Source organism: Grammomys surdaster, unplaced genomic scaffold (genome assembly GCF_004785775.1).
Source record: "Grammomys surdaster isolate TR1022 unplaced genomic scaffold, NIH_TR_1.0 125896, whole genome shotgun sequence".
Lineage (NCBI taxonomy): Eukaryota > Metazoa > Chordata > Mammalia > Rodentia > Muridae > Grammomys > Grammomys surdaster.
In genome coordinates this window covers 2010567-2028088 of record NW_021620720.1, presented here as the reverse complement: position 1 = coordinate 2028088, position 17522 = coordinate 2010567, and the positions used below count along the sequence as shown (strand labels likewise).

General features: G+C 42.0%; 1 protein-coding gene and 1 non-coding gene across 3 annotated transcripts in view; one reads left to right on the top strand and one right to left on the bottom strand.

The window, feature by feature from the left end:
- The window catches only part of Dennd4a (DENN domain containing 4A), a 103006-nt gene that overhangs the window by 28920 nt on the left and 56564 nt on the right, over positions 1-17522 (bottom strand). For both annotated transcript variants that reach the window (XM_028752334.1, XM_028752335.1), the window contains 7 exons: positions 16482-16700; positions 15395-15540; positions 2979-3112; positions 2149-2284; positions 1642-1848; positions 1424-1552; positions 1040-1181 (listed from right to left, as the gene is read on the bottom strand). In XM_028752334.1, the coding sequence (XP_028608167.1) occupies positions 1040-1181; positions 1424-1552; positions 1642-1848; positions 2149-2284; positions 2979-3112; positions 15395-15540; positions 16482-16700 (1113 nt within the window). The remainder of the gene's footprint in view (positions 1-1039; positions 1182-1423; positions 1553-1641; positions 1849-2148; positions 2285-2978; positions 3113-15394; positions 15541-16481; positions 16701-17522) is intronic.
- LOC114608434 lies at positions 4605-4730 on the top strand. Its single transcript, XR_003709367.1, has one exon. It is a non-coding gene; the product is annotated as a small nucleolar RNA SNORA17 (small nucleolar RNA).

The following is a 17522-nucleotide window of genomic DNA, read 5'->3' as shown; positions in this document are numbered from 1 at the left end:
TAAAATGTGCTATAATAAATGTATACAGGAGCACACACAAACTTGTACGAGATCCATCATCAGTAGCAGCTACTTTGGATACTTTGATTAAACCTGTTTTAAAAGGTGCCTGCTCTACAAGGTGTGTGCCATGACTACTATCCATGCTACCATGGGTAACTGAGAGCATCCATCACTGCCGTCATCTGCTTAAGAATCCAGGTTTTTTTTTTTGTTTGTTTGTTTTACAAATGCCAGTGTGACACAGCAGAGCTTGTTGTTAGAGCTGATAACCTACTATGGAACCAATGAGAAAAGTGCCGCACGCTCAGCAAAATTCAGCCACAACACAGAATCTACTGTGAATTATCTGTGACTACTAAAACAAGATCACTGAAGGTTGATAATTTAACAACTGGACAAAGAGGAAGCTATTGTTTTCTAAAATGGGAAGATTTGTCTAATACAGGCAGGATTTCCTTAATCTGAAAACCTGAAACCTAAAACTTAGGAAACAACATGACACCACAAGTGGAAAATTCCACAGATAACCTCATATGGTAGTTCATATCAAGCCTCAGACACATCATAGACACAACATAAAATGAACTTAAGGTTGTGTGTGTAAGTTCTACATGGAACTTGGTTCCCGCCTTCCATGTAGTTCATTACACATAAACACGGAATCTTTATAACATTCTGAATCCAGAAGGCTTCCATAACAAAACACTGTGCATAATAGCTAATTTTTATTAAAAAGTTGCTGGCTAGCGTAACACCCAGAAAATATTCAGTATTTTTTTTTATGTTTTTGTTTGTTTTTAAATGTCTGAGCACTCTGTCTGCATGTACACTTGCATGCCAGAAGAGGATATCATGACCCACCATGTGGTACCTCTGAACTCAAGGACCTTTAGAAGAGCAGCCAGTGTTCTTAAACATCTCACCAGCCCAAATATTCAGTATTTTAAATACTTAAAATTTTCTAAAAACATCAACTTTAACCAATTAGTTTTGAAAAGAAGCAAACCATGTGCATACCTTCTAACTCTTTAATTACCTGAGAGTGCTGTCTGTGGTAATTGTGGATGTTTCTTTAAAGCTCTTTTGAACTGTGCAACTCCTAAAACAACATTTCTTACTTTTGTCCAGAGAAAATAGCCACTACGACTTCTTGAAGGCCATGTACTTTCCAAAACAGCCTGTTGTTAAAAATACAGAATTAGTAAAACAATTTTCATGAATTAAGGCACACTGGCTTCTGACTCAAGCTAGAGAAGATAGAAATAGATTGCTAACACATTAGAAAACAAAAAGCCTTAATGTATGAAATATATTCTGAACATTCTAAAATAAGTACCAATAGCCCCTGATTATTTTTGCTACTAATGTTGTATAATGACAAAAAACCCCAAACTTTTCCTTATTAAATCCAAACAATTACCTTATTGTAATAACCGTAAGTGATTGCGTTGGGGTCAATACCAGCTTTCTGCATTTCAAAAAGCACTCGCACTGCAAGCACAGGCTGGTCATACTGCCCACAGAGCTGCATGAGAATTCGGTAGCACACCTGCAACACAAATGGAGAGGTGTACAGACACAAACGGTCTTCTGCACAGGCATCTACAATAAACAACACCTCTGGGAACCAGCTCTTACCTCATCGGGTGGATCCATCTTCTTCAGCTGCATTTTTTTAAGCACATCATATGCTGTTTTCAGAGCCCTGACTTTGGAATGACAAACCTTCACATAAGCTGGGAGACAGATAAACCACAATCCATAACAGTGACGCAGCAGACACCGAGACCACATCTGAGGGATAGAAGAATACCTCTTTGCAATCTTATGGGCTGATTTGATTTCCTAGAAAGAAATCCAAGGTAACATCCTTATTAAGCTGAACGGTGAACACAGAACATTACATTCTGTTGTAAAACTTGTCGACAACTAATACACTTTAAAGTCTCCTCTTGAGTTTGTATCATATGATATATAAAATAAAGTTTTAGGTCTGATTACTACAAACTGCATTCAGAGCATCAAGCACCTTGTTGTCTGCCAAAGGTTACATCTGTATAGTAAAGGTTATCAAGAAAAGATAAACATCAGATGTACTTCTGATCTGATATTTGATTACATGAGGAACACAGAGTTTCAAAGCACCTGTTTTGTTCTTCTGAACATGGGAGAAGGGCTGCCGGGACTGCTTGGTTTTGAAGGTAGTTTGTTCTTTCGTGCTTGTAGAAATCCTTCAGGCCTCTCAAATAAATTGTTCCTGAGAACTGGAAATCCATTATAGCTGTTTCAGAGAAGAAGAAATTGCCTTTCAACCACAAATAGATTGCTACTAGCTAGAAGAATTATGATCAAATAACATATTAACTTAGAATTTAACTATAATTGTCTATCAGATTATAAAATATACTAACAAATAAATATTGTTATTTTTATAAATACAGAGTCAATATATCTGGAAATAAAAGAGGAAACATTTTAATGACTTCTATATCAAATTCCAAAGCAACTCCTGCAAACTTTTTAAAATCAGAGTTCATATAAATACTTAGCTAGTATTTCTGCATATGTTGCTGGTGGCAAAGGGATCACAAAATAATATTCTTTCAAACAAGACAGCCAGGAATGATGTTGCTTTGGATTAAGATACTTGCTGGGGATTGTGGTGGACACCTTTAATCCTGACACTTGGGAGGCAGAGGCAAGCAGATCTCTGAGTTGGAGGCCACCCTGGTCTACAGAGTGAGTTCCAGGAAAGTCAGAGACACATAGAGAAACCCTGTCTCAAAAAACCAAAAAAAGTTTTTTTTTCTCTCTCTATGCCTCAAAACTTAATGGATGTAGGATAGGCTTGCTTACCACCTAGAAATTAGAGATCTGTAAAGTTAGTATTTTTGAAAATACCACAGTCCTTAGAAAGCCATGCCACCGATGAGGGATTGCCTCCCTGTCAACCACACACACCGTTCCTTGAATACCTGTACTGTAATGGTGGCTCTTCACCATTGGGAAGATGGGGGATCTCAGGCGGCGTCACAAAAACAGTATGTTCACTCTTGAAAGATGCATCCAGTTCTATAAGTCGAACGTCACCGCTCTTGTCTGTGTCTACCTGGAGTTTTAAAATGCATTTAAAAGCCACACTGGTTAGGCGAGAGTCATTCACAGGGGAACGGTTAGTTAAATACACCTTCTCCATCACGATCTACTACAGAAAGAACTAACTTTAAAAAGTACCCTAACCTGCTGAGCCATCTTGGTGGCCTTATTTCCCATTTTATGTGTATCTATGTCTTTTTTTTAAAAAAATTGTATTTATTTACTTATTTCAAGAAAGTGTCTCACTATGTAGCCCAGGCTGGAACTCACAAAATTTGCCTGCCTCTGCCTCCCAAGAATTGAGAATAAAGGTCTGTGTTACCTTGCTCAGTTCTCTATTCCTAATTTTTTTTAAATGGAGGGTGATTATGTTTGTCATATAGATTTTTTGTACATGTTCTTTCTCTCAAACATGCACACCCAGAATTATCAAAATGTTAAATGTGAATAACATCATTAATTTATATTTTCTGTATATCATTTATTTTCTAATTAAAGTAATAAGTATTAGTGTTACTTAATTTTTTAAAAACTCAAAGTAATTATTGTTAGAACACCACTTATTTCCATCCTGTTGGAGGATATTTAAAAATCTGTTTGTATAGAAGAAGCTAACTTCCTATTTTCAGCTTGTCAGAAAGACTTTCAGGCTGCCAGTATGCGGAGCTTCCTGTACGGAAGCATTGCCGAGCCTGCCTGCTTCTCTGAGTTCTGACTCAGGAAAATATAACTTTTAACTTTCCTTTTTATTGTTTTCTTTTGGCATGCTTTTTCTGACCCTCCGGGCTTCTTACCCTCCTTCTGAAGTCTCCTCCCCCCTCTGACGTGTGGCTTCTTGCCGACTTCCACTGTTGCATGCATCACCTTCCCCAGATGCCTCTCACAAGGCCTGGCTTTGTCTCTTCTCTCCCCTTCCCTGCCCACCCTCAGCTGACAACATTTACAGACTTCTTGCTCTTCTTCTTTGTTTTCTCCCAAACACTAATAAACTTGTCCTTGAGCTCCTTTCTGGGGAGGAGACGCCTATTCTGACCCCAGCAAGGATTCCATGAGAACAGAGAGCCAGAGGAGCATGCGCCCTGCCAGCGCTCAGCACTGGTGTGTGTGCGTGGTGCTGAGGGCTCAACCGGAGTCCTACACTGAGCAGGCATGCAACCTTGCACTCAGTTACAGACCCAGCCTGGTATCGTCATTTTTAGAAAGCAAGATGTATTCAAACATTTCTATTGTGTTTTTATTTTAAGAAAATAACAGAATGTGAAAAAAAACACCTATTGGTGCTAACAATGTTTTTGTAGGTTTGCAACAGCACTGACTATGAGTAACGCATGTGTCAAACAATAGGTAAATAAAGAGTGAATTCACCAGATAAAGTATAGTTACCAATAATGAAAAATAACAATTCTATAGCTTTCTGCCTGAATAAAACATATACAATACCTTCATTTGTTTCTTAAAGTCCCATGAGAATGGCAATAAGATCAGAAATAAGAAACCAAAGACAGCCTGCACCAGAGGTGTTGCAGGTATGGCTGCTATGTCACTTGTTCATTGGTAGGTGGCAGAGAAAGGATGTGTCCATGCTCAGTGTTCTGACTTGTGAATATTTGAATGATTAGTAGCCTAACACTGCTGGGGTGGGGGTGGGGGTCGGGGGGAAGGTGAGCCTGATAGGACCACTAGTTAGGTGCCGTGCAGGCCTGGTCAGACTCCCAGGACAGGGAGTAAGTCCAAAACAAACACCCCTCACTTAGGACCCAGGCCTGGGTGAGGAGCCAGCCAGAGATGACCACTAGACTGGTACCATGCGGCCCTGACAGGGAGCTAGACTGAGGTAACCACCAGGCTGGCACTACACAGGCATTGGGGGTCAGACCATGCCCAGATCCCTGCCCAGTGCCATAATGTATGGGTGGGACTCAGCACTCCTGAGACCGCTTCTGGGAGGACCCCAGAGACCATGGTCACCACTAAGAGGAGCAAGTAAGTGGTAGAGAAATGTGGGCACAATGAAGAGAGGCAGAACTAGAGACTATAGGGTCGTAAGAAACAGACTGTTGTGAGTAGCAATTGATCCTATCTAGAACCATGGTGGGGGTCCTGGTCTGTTGTGCTACCAAGGACCAGGTTTGGGTCTGTGGCACTGAAGCAGCAGGCAGACATCCCTGGTTTAGTCTTCTGCCTGGGGACATGTTGATGTCATGTCTGAAGGCTGTGCAGAACTGGCCCCACCCCTTGTCTGGGTACCAAGAAAGAGCTTGGCCTGGGATGGCATGAAAGCAGGACTGTCCCCTGCCCCTAATCAGCTGTGGTACTCGGCCCACACATTGTGGAAGTTGTGGGTGAGCTGCCCTGAGGATATGAGTGTGGGAGAGCTGGCCCTGCCCCCTGTCTCCTGGACCGTGGCATGGATGGTGGTATGGAGCAGGCCGAGATTCCCCTTCTCTACTTTTTGCCCTTGACACCTGTGGCAGGAGGGAAAGCTGGCTCTGATGGGGTAATGAGAGCTGAAGAGCTGGCCCTGTCCCTCACCTGCTGCAGCACTAGAGAGAGCAGGCCCTGCACCTCACCTGCTGCAGCACTAGAGAAAGCAGGCCCTGCACCTCACCTGGGCAGTACAGTTGAGCTGGCCCTGAACATCGTCAGGGTTGCAGGAGAGCTGGCCCTACCACTTGCCTGTTGTGCACTGAGTGGCGTGGGTGAAGGAGTGATTCCCCTTCCCCTTCCTCATCCCTCAACACCTATGGCAGATGGGAGAGCTGGCCTCAGGGTCATGATAGTGGAAGAACTGTCCCTGTCCCTAGGGGCTACAACTCAGGAGAGTAGCCCCTCACTTGTCTGAGCAGCAGGGTAGAGCTAGCCCTAGTTGTGAGGGTTGCTGGTGAGCCAGCCCTGAGGGCATCAGAGCAGGAAAACAGGCAGGCTGACCAGCTCAGATACCTCTCAGGCCAGACGCAGGGCTTTGAGTCGGCCCAACCCAATAGCTACCCCATCTATGAACTGTTGGAGTGCATGACAGGGCTGGTCCTACAGATCCAAAACTACAGGAGCTCCATGACACAGGACAACAACAGGATATTAGAGTAGAGTCCCAGTGAGGTTCCAGTATTGATAGAGTAGCAGAAACCAGAGCCTTCATACCAGACACTGCAATAAACATTTGCAAGCAAAGAAGCGTAGACAAAAGGGTATGCTGTGGTATATACTGTGACATACTGCAGTTCCCACAACAAGACTTTTTTCTCTGTTGACAGGGAGGTAGCAAGGGTCAAGGGCAGGAATGAGAAGAGGGAAATATGAGTAGGATTAGGGTGCATGGTGTCAAATTCACAAAGAACCAATAAAGAAAAAGAAACTGAGATAAATGAACTGGAGAGAGACGACAGCAGAACTGGGGTTCAAACACTGATCAGGCACTGAAGAAGGAAGCAGGAGGATGCTAAGATACAAGCTGTTTAGTGCTTCAGATGTGTCAGTCATAAAATGTGCTATGTGTGAGCTGGGGAGAGGTTCAGTGGGTAGACTGCCTGTCACACAAGCAAGAGGATGTGGCACCATGTGCCTGTAGCTGGAGGGCTGGAGGCGTGTGACAGGACAAGAGGGTCCCAGTCCAGTGAGAGCTGCACCCTATATAGGTCTGCTACACTTCAGCGGAAGCAAGCACATGGGCAGCACCAACGGTATTCAATGGGTTAAAAACAAAGAAGGACACAAACTGAGTGGGTAGGGAAGGGGTTAATCTGGGAGGAGTTCGAGAGGAGGGGTTAATAATGATCAAAGTACATGGTAGGCAGTTTTCAAAGAACTAATAAAAATGAAAAATATTTTTTTAACAAAAGGTAAGGAGCAATAAACAAACCACCTGATGGTGACCTATGGTCCGAACATACATGGTGTACACACACACACACACACACACACACCAAGGACATACACAAACTACACATAACATATATCCACACATTCACCATCGACATACACAAACTGCACATATCATATATACACACATACACCATCGACATATACAAACTACATATATCAAGCATACACACACCATGGGCACAGACAAATATACACATATCATATATATACACATACACCATGGGCATACACAAACATACACATGACACACACACACACCATGGACATAGACTAATACACACACACACACACACACACACACACACACACACACACGACCATGCCCTTGAAGTTAGAACAAAGGTGAGACTGAAGCACGAGCATTAGCGCCTTCATTTAAGGACTCCCAGATCCATGGCACAATTTAGAAGTTAGAATACTACCTCTCTCTCATCAATGCTAGGAGAAGGCTAAGCTTTTGTTGTTTTGTTTTCCAGGGTGAGTCAAAAGACAATAGGGGAGCTGAAGTACTTAGAAGGGAAGATAACCAGGGAGAAGAAACCTTAAAAACAACCACAACAAATAAGCCTACCATCAGGAAGCAAGAACAAGACATCACATAAAAAAGAAACATTCGGTATCTTTGTATGGAAATTGCAAGTACAACATAGGAAATAAAAGCATATTATAAGGAATGGCAAATAAAATTGAAGAAATCGGTCGAAAAGCAGAAAGATGGGGTAGAAGGATGAGAATAAAGAGGAGACTATGAGGGCACAGGTGATCTGGAGGGAAAGTAGGAAAGAGGAGGCTGATTAGGGAAGGGGAAATAAACCGAGGAGGAGGAGGGCAGCATATAAAGCAACACTAAGGATACCTGAATGGTTCATAAGGAATCATACTATCAACTGGCCACCTAAAATACCCATCACACATTTAAGTTGATGTATAAATATGCGCATATAGTTTAAATGAAATTTTCCAATATAGGCTGACAATACTCCTCCCGAGAGCCATAAACCATGGAACGAAAATTCCAACAGCAGTTATGAGATGCCTCCTTTGAGCTGTTGGTCAGGGTTGTCTAAAAGACTCACAAAAATATAGATTATTGATTTTTATTGCCCTTGGATGTTGTCTAGAGGTGGAATGTAGGCCCCTATTGCTGAAGACTCTTTGAGCAGAGGTGCCAGAAGCCTAGAGCTGGACATGACCTGAAAGCCTCCTTGCTGAGGGACTAACGACCACAGTGCCAGAAAGCTCCATGCAGGCTTCCAGTGGAGAGAAACAGCCAACAGTCCTATCCAGCTACGACACTTATGAACCCTTACGTGGGCAGCATGGCACGACAACATGAAGGTGCAATAGTCACATGCATATCTTAGCAGAAACCAACAGCTTTCAATTGGAACAAGCTCTGTTCAATAAGATGGAAACTGCCTGGTCCTGGATGGAGACCCAGGGTTGGTGAAGTCATGGATCTTGGCAGAGAGCCTACAAGCTCCACTTCATTAAGACAGCATAATCCCTAACTACTTTCTAAATATCAGTCCTTACGCCCACTGGTGAGTGTAGTTTCCAACCCCCATCAAAGAAACCTCTCTTTGCCACAGTCAGAGAGCACTACAGAAAACCACACCTGATCAAATGCCAGGATGAGAAGCCTCATTCCGACTGACCCAGCTACAACCCAACTTGTGTGTGTAAATAAGGCTCAGAGATGACTGTGAAAGAGCTGAGAGTGGGAGAAATAGACTCCCCTAGGAAAGATCCCTGATTAGTTATCCACGACCAACTGGTCAGCCCTGAAAACATGTATATACAACTGACATTACACAGACTGAGCAGGTTGTAATATGTATTTAGGAACACACACACACACACACACACACACACACACACATCCATCCAACCCCATTACCAATAATTAAGGGAAAAGAGGAGATAAATTTGAAAGAAAGCAGGAGATATACATGGTAGAGTTTGGAGGAAAGGTAAGGTGGAAGAGATGTAATTATACTATAATCCCAGTATGTATTTTTAAAAAGTAGAAAATTAGATGAAAAGGGGAAAATTAAGAGGATCAAGCTAGGAGGGTCAATATTCAAATAATACATATTTTGTGGGGGGAGGGAGAGAGAGAGGGAGAGGGAGAGGGAAAGGGAGAGGGAGAGGGGAGGGAGAGGAGGAGGGAGAGGGGGAGGGAGAGGGAGAGGGAGAAGAAGAGGGAGAGGGAAAGGGAGAAGAAGAGAGAGAGGAAGTAGAGAAGAGAGAACAGAATAAAAGAAATAAAGAAAAATTCTAGAAGTGAAGGAAGTGAATTCCCAAATTAAAAAGATTCACACACTTTATTTGCTGAATAAAGAAATGCCTTCATAAAGCATTTCCCCATATTCTCTGAGATTCCAAGATATGGAGGATCTTAGAGGTGCCCTGAGAGAGAAAGAGACACAAGTGTCTAGAAATCAAGACGGATTAGACTTTTTGCCAGTATCTCACAGGGCGGTGAAAGACAGTGAAGCAATGAATTTCAAATACCAAGTCAAATAAGTTTGCAATTAAGGGTTAGAGGAGAAGGCATTTCAGACAGCTTCACTATCACAGGGAAATACAGTAAGCAGTCAGTGAAGCAGGAGCAGGAAGTAGGCATTCAACTCCAGCCAGAGGTTAATAACACGATTACCAAGGCGCCAGAGGACCAAGGCGCCGGAGGAGGAAAAGCAGGCATCTCATACTAAAACAATTAAGAAGGAGTATTCCCCAAGAATTTTTAAAACATAAATGGATAATGATGTACTAAAGAGTTTCACTCTTCCTAAGTTTCCAGAAGAATCAGTGTCGGGCTGAGGACAAAAGCAGCACAGCTGTTCACTGTAAGGGAGAAAACCAATGTGCTTCTGTGTTTCTCTGCATACAAAATCAAATACAGTTTGAAACTGATCCACAGAGTCAATACCTTGGCAGGAACATTGTCCTTTAACTGTATGTTTAAACTTTTGCACTGTAAATATAGCAATGTCATAAATCCTACATTTGACACCTGGGCATCTCTCTGTCTTTGGAAAGTACAGTGATGTCTGTCTCAATTGAGAGAAAAATATATGCAACACCATACAGAATAAAATTAAGATGTTTTCATATTCCCTTTACATCTTCCCAGAAGACACTGGTGTGCTCAGAGAATGCAAACGAGGACTTGAAAAGCATCTCCGCTGATGTTCCGCTACAGACTGCCTGCGGCGGAGTCCCTTCCTGTAGGAGCAGGCTGCATGGGTTTAAAATATAATTGTGTGAAGAACAAGGACACATGGCTCTTAAATTAGTCACAAACGAAATGCAAATAATTCCATGTTGTTATTATTTGTATTCAGCATCACTCATTTTTTCATTTCAAAACAGAGTCAAAATGTTTCCAGTTTGAATGTGCTAAGGTCAAAAGAGGAATATGTCTAATTTATGTTCAAGCACAGGCATTGGTTGGTGGAGGGAAGTAAGACGTATCTAATTTATTCATTTATTTTTCATTGTTAGGCTTTCAGAGGTAAGAGGATTTGTTCACTTAAAAAAAAAATGAGCTCAAACTTACTCAACTAAGGAACAGCCTACACATAAATGAGTATTCCCAAAGTGTTATAAGACATTCTGAAAATGCCTGCAGATTAAAATTATGTATTGAGTTTTTATGTTCAGTGTTTTTATAGGGGTACAGGACCACGAAAGGCAGTCACACTGCACTTGTATTTCAGGAGTTCTGTTTTGTAACTCCAGAGACAACTAGCCTCTGATCCAGCTTTACACATGGAGCTTGTTAAAATACACACTAGGTCTTATGATATTTTTTCTCCAGTAAAGTATCCCTTGAATTATAACAAAACAAATACAAATAAGTGTGGTTTATTATACTAATTCTCAGGATTTCATTATTTTGTTTTTGCTAAGCTTTGTTACTAATCTATACCTGCATCATATTTCTTAGCTTTGATTTTCTGCTTAGTCAGTAAAATCTTCAAGTAGTTCAATGTGTGTATATTAGAAATCTTTCATACGATCTAGACTTCTTAAATAGGTGTTGGGGATTGGGTCTAACACTTTGATTTAATTGGGAATCTACATGTCCAGATGCTGAAGGTCCTTGTCCCCAATTGGTTTTTGATTGATCAATAAAGATGCCAGCTGCCAATGGTTGAGCAAAGGGAGATGGGTGGGACCCTTAGATTTGCAAGGCTAGGACTTGGGAGAGAGGAATAGTCAGAGGATCTCCATGATGCAGTAGGAGACGGATCAGATTTGGAGCTACAGGAGATAAAGCCAATGAGCCGAGTAAGAATTCAAGCGGGTGGCTGTACTGGCTGGTTTTGTGTGTCAACCTGACACAAGCTGGAGTCATCACAGAGAAAGGAGCCTCAGCTGAGGAAACGCCTCCATGAGACCTAGCTGAAAGGCATTTTCTCAACTATGATCAAGACCCAGCCCATTGTGGGTGGTGCCATCCCTGGGCTGGTAGTCTTGGGTTCAATAAGAAAGCAAGTTGAGCAACCTAGGGGAAGCAAGTCAGTAAGTAACACCCCTCCATGGCCTCTGCATCAGCTCCTGTTTCCTGACTTGGTTGAGTTCCAGCCCTGACTTCCTCTGGTGATGAACAGCAATGTGAACGGGTAAGCTGAATAAACCCTTTCCTCCCCAGTTTGCTTCTTGGTCACGATGTTTGTGCAAGAATAGAAACCCTGACTAAGACAGTGGCCACTGGCCACTTCCCTGATTAGGCCTGGGGTTGCAAGGGAAGTTTTAGGAGTGGCCAAGGCATTTTAAAATTAACTGGTACATGTGGCGTGTGTGTGTGTGTGTGTGTGTGTGTGTGTGTGTATGTGTGTATCTTCCATTCTTAAACCAAAAGAATTCCTGGGTGGGTGGGTGGCTGGAAGCATGAGATCCACCTGGAACACAAATCAGTGTAGCTAAAAACTCATTGCTACAAATAGGTTACAAAAAGGAACGATGTTAGAATCGAACTCAGGTCCTTTGCAAGAGAAACAAGTGCTCTTAACCACTGAGCCATCTCTCAAGGCCCCTGAAATTTGTATTTTAAAAGAAATTGTTCAAATCATCCACTACATTGACTCCCATCACATAGATATCAAGTAACCTACTGAAATCCCTAGACAATCTAAAGTATTACCTACGAGGAGATCTCCTTAGGACAAGATGTCCTAGAGATGAAGTAAAATTACAAGTCTTGTTCAACCTACAATATTAATAAGTATCTCATTAGACTATGTGACTTGGGTTTTTGTTTAACTAAAACACAGACTTGTGAATAAAATACAGTGACTGCACCAAGAAGAAACGCTATAAAAATTCTCCTTTTAAAACTTAACTAGAGTCTTGCCACCTAGCTCAGTGCTCCCAAGTGGGCTAATGAGCTAAGTCATTGCTGCGTGTCACTAGCTAAGTCCTGGCCACTAATTTGGTCTCATAGGACCAGTTAGCCTGGTATGGAAATAACATTATACAAATGCATGTCATTGTTCATAAGGGATGTACATACATATGACCAGTGGAGACCTGGTGTGTTCGTTCTCTCTCTCTCTCCCTCTCCCTCTCCCCCTCCCCCTCCCCCTCCCTCTCTCTCTCTCTCTCTCTCTCTCTCTTTTTTCTCTCTCTCTTTCTCTCTCTTATGAACACAATGAAAGGATTTCCACGGCGCAGCTTGGGACAGATCACAGCAGGCCAAGATGGTTCCACGAGGGGAGGTTTATTAAGAGAGTGGGAGAGCAAGAGGAGAGAGAGAGAGAAGTAGAGAGGAGTAGAGGCCGGCCATGACCACGTGGAGAGAGGGGGAAGAGAAGGGCTCTTTATTTTTGTAAAAAGGCTCTAGAGAAAAACTTACAGATATGCTTTTCCATTTCTGTCAATATTTTTATTCCATAAGGCATGCTTAAAATATTGATTAAAATGTTGAAAATGGCGAGGGAGAGATGGCTCATCTGCTTTTGCAGAGGACTGGAGACTAGAGTTCAATTCCCACAGCCCAAATGGGTGGCTCACAAATTGTCAGAGGATGGAATTGTGAGGGTTAGTATCAACTTTCAACTTAACAGGATCTAGAATCATCTGAAAGATAGACTGTAGGTATATCTGTGGGTGATTGTCTTGATTAATTAAGGTGGGAAGGTTCATACCACTATGGGTAGCACCATTCCTTAGACAGAGGACCCTGGACTGTGTGAGGAAAAGCAAGCTGAAAATGCATGCATGCACTCATTGCTTTTGTCTTCTGACTATGGAGCAGCTGTCTCAGGCGCCTGATGCCTTGACTTCCCTGACATGATAATATGAGCTAAAATACCCCTTCATCCCTTAAGTAGCTTTTGTCAGAGTATTTATCCTAGCAACGGGAAAAGAAACAAAGATATCATCTTTTAGGGACATGATATTCTGTTCTATTATTGATGACGTCCACTTTGACAACTTAATTTTAATGTGGAGTCTGTCAGACTTTCCCGCTACAGTTTAATTCATATTTATTTTGTAGGGAGGTACAGCCAACTATCTTGCTTATTGTCAGACTTTGAATTATCAATTGATATCTGCACAGACTCATGATTTCCCATTTATTCATCAGATTAATTTGTTACTAACATTTGATGCTTGAATTGACTCAGATCTGATAGCGGGACCCCTTCAAATAGGTTCTGTGCATGTGTCACATGCCTCTATCATCCTTGGAGTAGTCCTTTTCTCCCTAATACAGGGTATTTTAGAGTTTATCTATGATGTTTCATTGTCCAATCTGTAACCTATCATTTCTCCAAAGAGACTTGATTCCTTTTGCTATTTAGAAGCCAAAGTCTATGCCTCTTTGGTCTTAAGGTGTGGCTGCTCCTAGGTTCTCTCAATATACGAAGTCACAGAATATATGTATATGTACACAGATATGTGTACTTATTCCTATAGTTGTTTCTATCTCTGCCTATCATGGAAAACAAATAGCCTGTTTCCAAAGCCCCCTCCCTCCGTCTCTCGGCTTATTCTGCTTCTAAGTCTGTATGTGTAGATCCCTTTCCTGACCACGGTAATCTGTGCCACTTAGAAGACATTTACGTATTTGAACGTCTTCCCTACATTTACATAACCTCCTCCCCTCTTTGGTGATCTGCTCCCACGCAATGACCTCTTCACTCTAATCCAACAAGCCTATACACACTGCATTTCATGCCTACCGTGCTGGCATCTCCTTCATCCAAGTCAACGTCTAACATCGCATTTGCTATGCCCAGCCCCCACTCTGTTGACCCTGCACAGGCTCCTGAGCCCCACACGACCCTCACCATCATACTCTTCTCATCCTGGGTAAGTTCTGATATCCTGAGGATAGCTGTCTGCCCCAGGAAGGAGCTTCTTCCCTTCTTGTCCTGAGTCCCGTGTCAAGCTAGATCTCTGAATGGAAGCTCTCTGCTCATGGCTGTGGCTCTGTCTCCTCTAGGCAACTCAACTTTCTTAACCACACTCAAGCTTAGACAGTGTGTTCGGGGCCACTGTTTCCTGCTTCCTTTGTTTCCAGCATGAACCTAGCCCCATCTCACCTAATAGTGAAAGGACTGAGCAGAAAATAAATCATTTCATGTATGAATTAAAAATAGAATTAATATGAGGTATAAATTCACTCTCAATGTAAAAATAGTTATAGGACATCGATTATGCTATGCCCTCGATTCTAAGCATAGGATATCTCAGAATGTTAGAGGTTCATGTGCTTGGGAAAATGTCCCACTCTCTAAGTGCAAAGATAGGGTTAGGAACCTAACCTTAACCTTGTTAAGATAATCTTTGTAAGATAATTCTTACAAAACACCTTTAAGAAGTATGCTTTTGGGGATGCAGAGACAGCTCAGGGTTAGCGGCACTTACTGTGTTCGCAGAGGACCTGAGTTTGGTTCCCAGCATCTACGGCAGGTAGCAAACAGCTGTCTGTAGTTCCAGTTCCAGGGCATCCCACGCCCTCTTCTGGCCTCCCACATTCTCATATACATAGGTATATAATTAAGCATATGATTTTTAAAACAACTTTTAAAGAAGAAGTGTGCTTTAAGAAAGATGACTTAGCAGATAAAAGTGTTTGCCACACAGGCTTAACACCCTTACTCCATCTCTGGGACTGACTGACTCCCAGACTGTCAGACTGGTCTCTGCGTGCCCACATGTGCGCAGATGCACACACACACACTTACGCTACTAATAACAATAAAGCAAAATTTAATAAAAGTATGTGCTGTAATCTCTAGGAGGCTGCCCAAACTCTCATTGTAAGTGGTCAAGTGTGAAAATAAAATTATTTTAGATTTTTGTTACAAGCTATACATAGAAGCAGTAACATAACATGTATAGCAGTCACATAAAACAAGCCAGGGCACTGCAGATTACTGCGACTACTTACTTTATCCACACAGTCATCAAAAAAGGCCAGGCTTGCGTCTTTATCGCTGACAAAAGAACATTCCTCAATGAAGCGAATAAACATCTGTGTTTTGGTCATCATGTTATAGAACTTTTGATGTGATCGGTCCCGGCTTCTTAAGAAAGCTATTCAGTATAAACAGATAATGTGAGAATAGATTCAGAATATTTTTTGCTAAAAGAAACTTGATCAACAATATCATTTATATTCTCATTTTGTTCACTATTTTACTGAAAAACAAAACAAATCAAAACTTAAGCTCTTTGATAAATGGGGAAGAACTAGGAAAAGCAACAGAAAAGGGACACAGACAGTACAAGCTTCCACCCAGAGTCATGTCACTGCCCTGATAATTAAACCAGTGTATCTCAGTCTCTGCAATGCTGCCTGTGCACAGCATGTGAGTGCTGTGTGCATGCTTTCTCTGCCCTTGTTCTCTCTCACTCTGCAATACTCTATTTGAGGTTGTAACTGAATCTGCTCACTCTATTACCTTCTAAGTGCTTGTCTTCTTGACTACATGCTCTATAAAAGAAGGGCTTCTTTTGCTTACTTATACAGTCCAAATGTTCAACATTACATGGCACCGAGCACATACTTACTAGATCGATTTCTTTTTCAAATATTAAATACAAGAGAAAGTAAATATATAGCATGATACCAATTAATTGTACTGTGGGCTTCCCAACTTCCTTTTTCCCCTTGTATTATAGACAGAAAATAGTATTTTTAAAGCAGTCTGAAATAAAACAAACCAGGCTGTTCAAGCCTGGAGGTGACCATCCCAGGTGTTCCTGGCAGCCCTGAAAACAGAGACTGTCGATACCTCAACACAAATGTGTCTCCACAAAGTGAAAGTAAATGTGCTCAAGAGGTCCTGTAGTTCTCAGACAGAACTGTTCTTAGGATCCCAGTTAATGAACCTGCCCTACAGAGCTGCCACTCCCATGGCCCTCAGAGCAGGTGTGTGCTTTGCTAAATATGAACTATTAATTCAGAGAACAAATGATCTGTTTCAAGTTTAAGCTTAGCAACATGAAGGCTATAGCATTACATGATCACTCACCTTGAAGGGCAAAAAGGGAGGTTGCATCTGTTGCTGTCTCAGACGGGGCTTGTGTTATTGGCCGTAAGTATGACCTATAACCTTTTAAAATAGAGGCCATGAAAAACAAGAATGCCTCCTGGATTTCCAGATCTATCATGTGCAGCCTCTTCCCGGAATTAAAATCGTAATCATTCATTGCTAAGTCCATTAGTCCATCATCTCTGGGTCTCTGCTGCACTGTGAAGAAATACAAGGTTTGAAATTTTGCCTATGAGAAATAAGGCTCATGCTAGATTTAATGCAAAACTTTCTTCAAAACTGTTCACGTAACCACAACTCTTCCATTTACATCACTTCATAGTACACAAACCTCAAGAAAAGCTTCTCTATCACTTTCGGGTTCTGTTGAGCATATTTTATCTAACTTACACTTAAAGTTATTCCCGTAAATCTATTGTTAGAGGAAGTTCATGCTCTATCATAACTACGTAAGTACTTGTGTGTACGTGTATACACACGCTAGTAAAGAAAGTTCCTAACAACCACGGCACTGGAAACATAGACTACACAATCATTTTGACTTGTCTCTTCATAAAATCCAAGTGCCTGCGGGCTAAAAACAGGAGGACTAAAAAACAAAAAGCCCCTTCCTGGACAACTCAATGATAGAGCCACTAGGTGGTAAGGAGTAGTTTACACTAGAGAAGCCTGGCAGCGTCACTTCTGTTCCTTCCAGTAAGGTAGACTGAGAAACCCAGAAGCCATCAGTGGGAGCTACCCTCCACAGCAGGAGCACGCACACTGCTGAAAGGTGGAGGGGGAAGCATCACCACTGAGGCACTCTAGCCGATGACACATGGCTTGAGTTTACAAGAGGACTCCTAGACCAAAAATCAATCAATCAATCAATCACACCAGGGACCATTTGGCAGCGTAAGTATACTTTTTACAAAGATTTATTTATTTTACTATGTGTTTCTTTTCCCACATGCCCGTATGTGCACCAGGTCTGTTGGATCTCCCAGAACTGGGATTACAGATGATTGACTGTCAGCCACC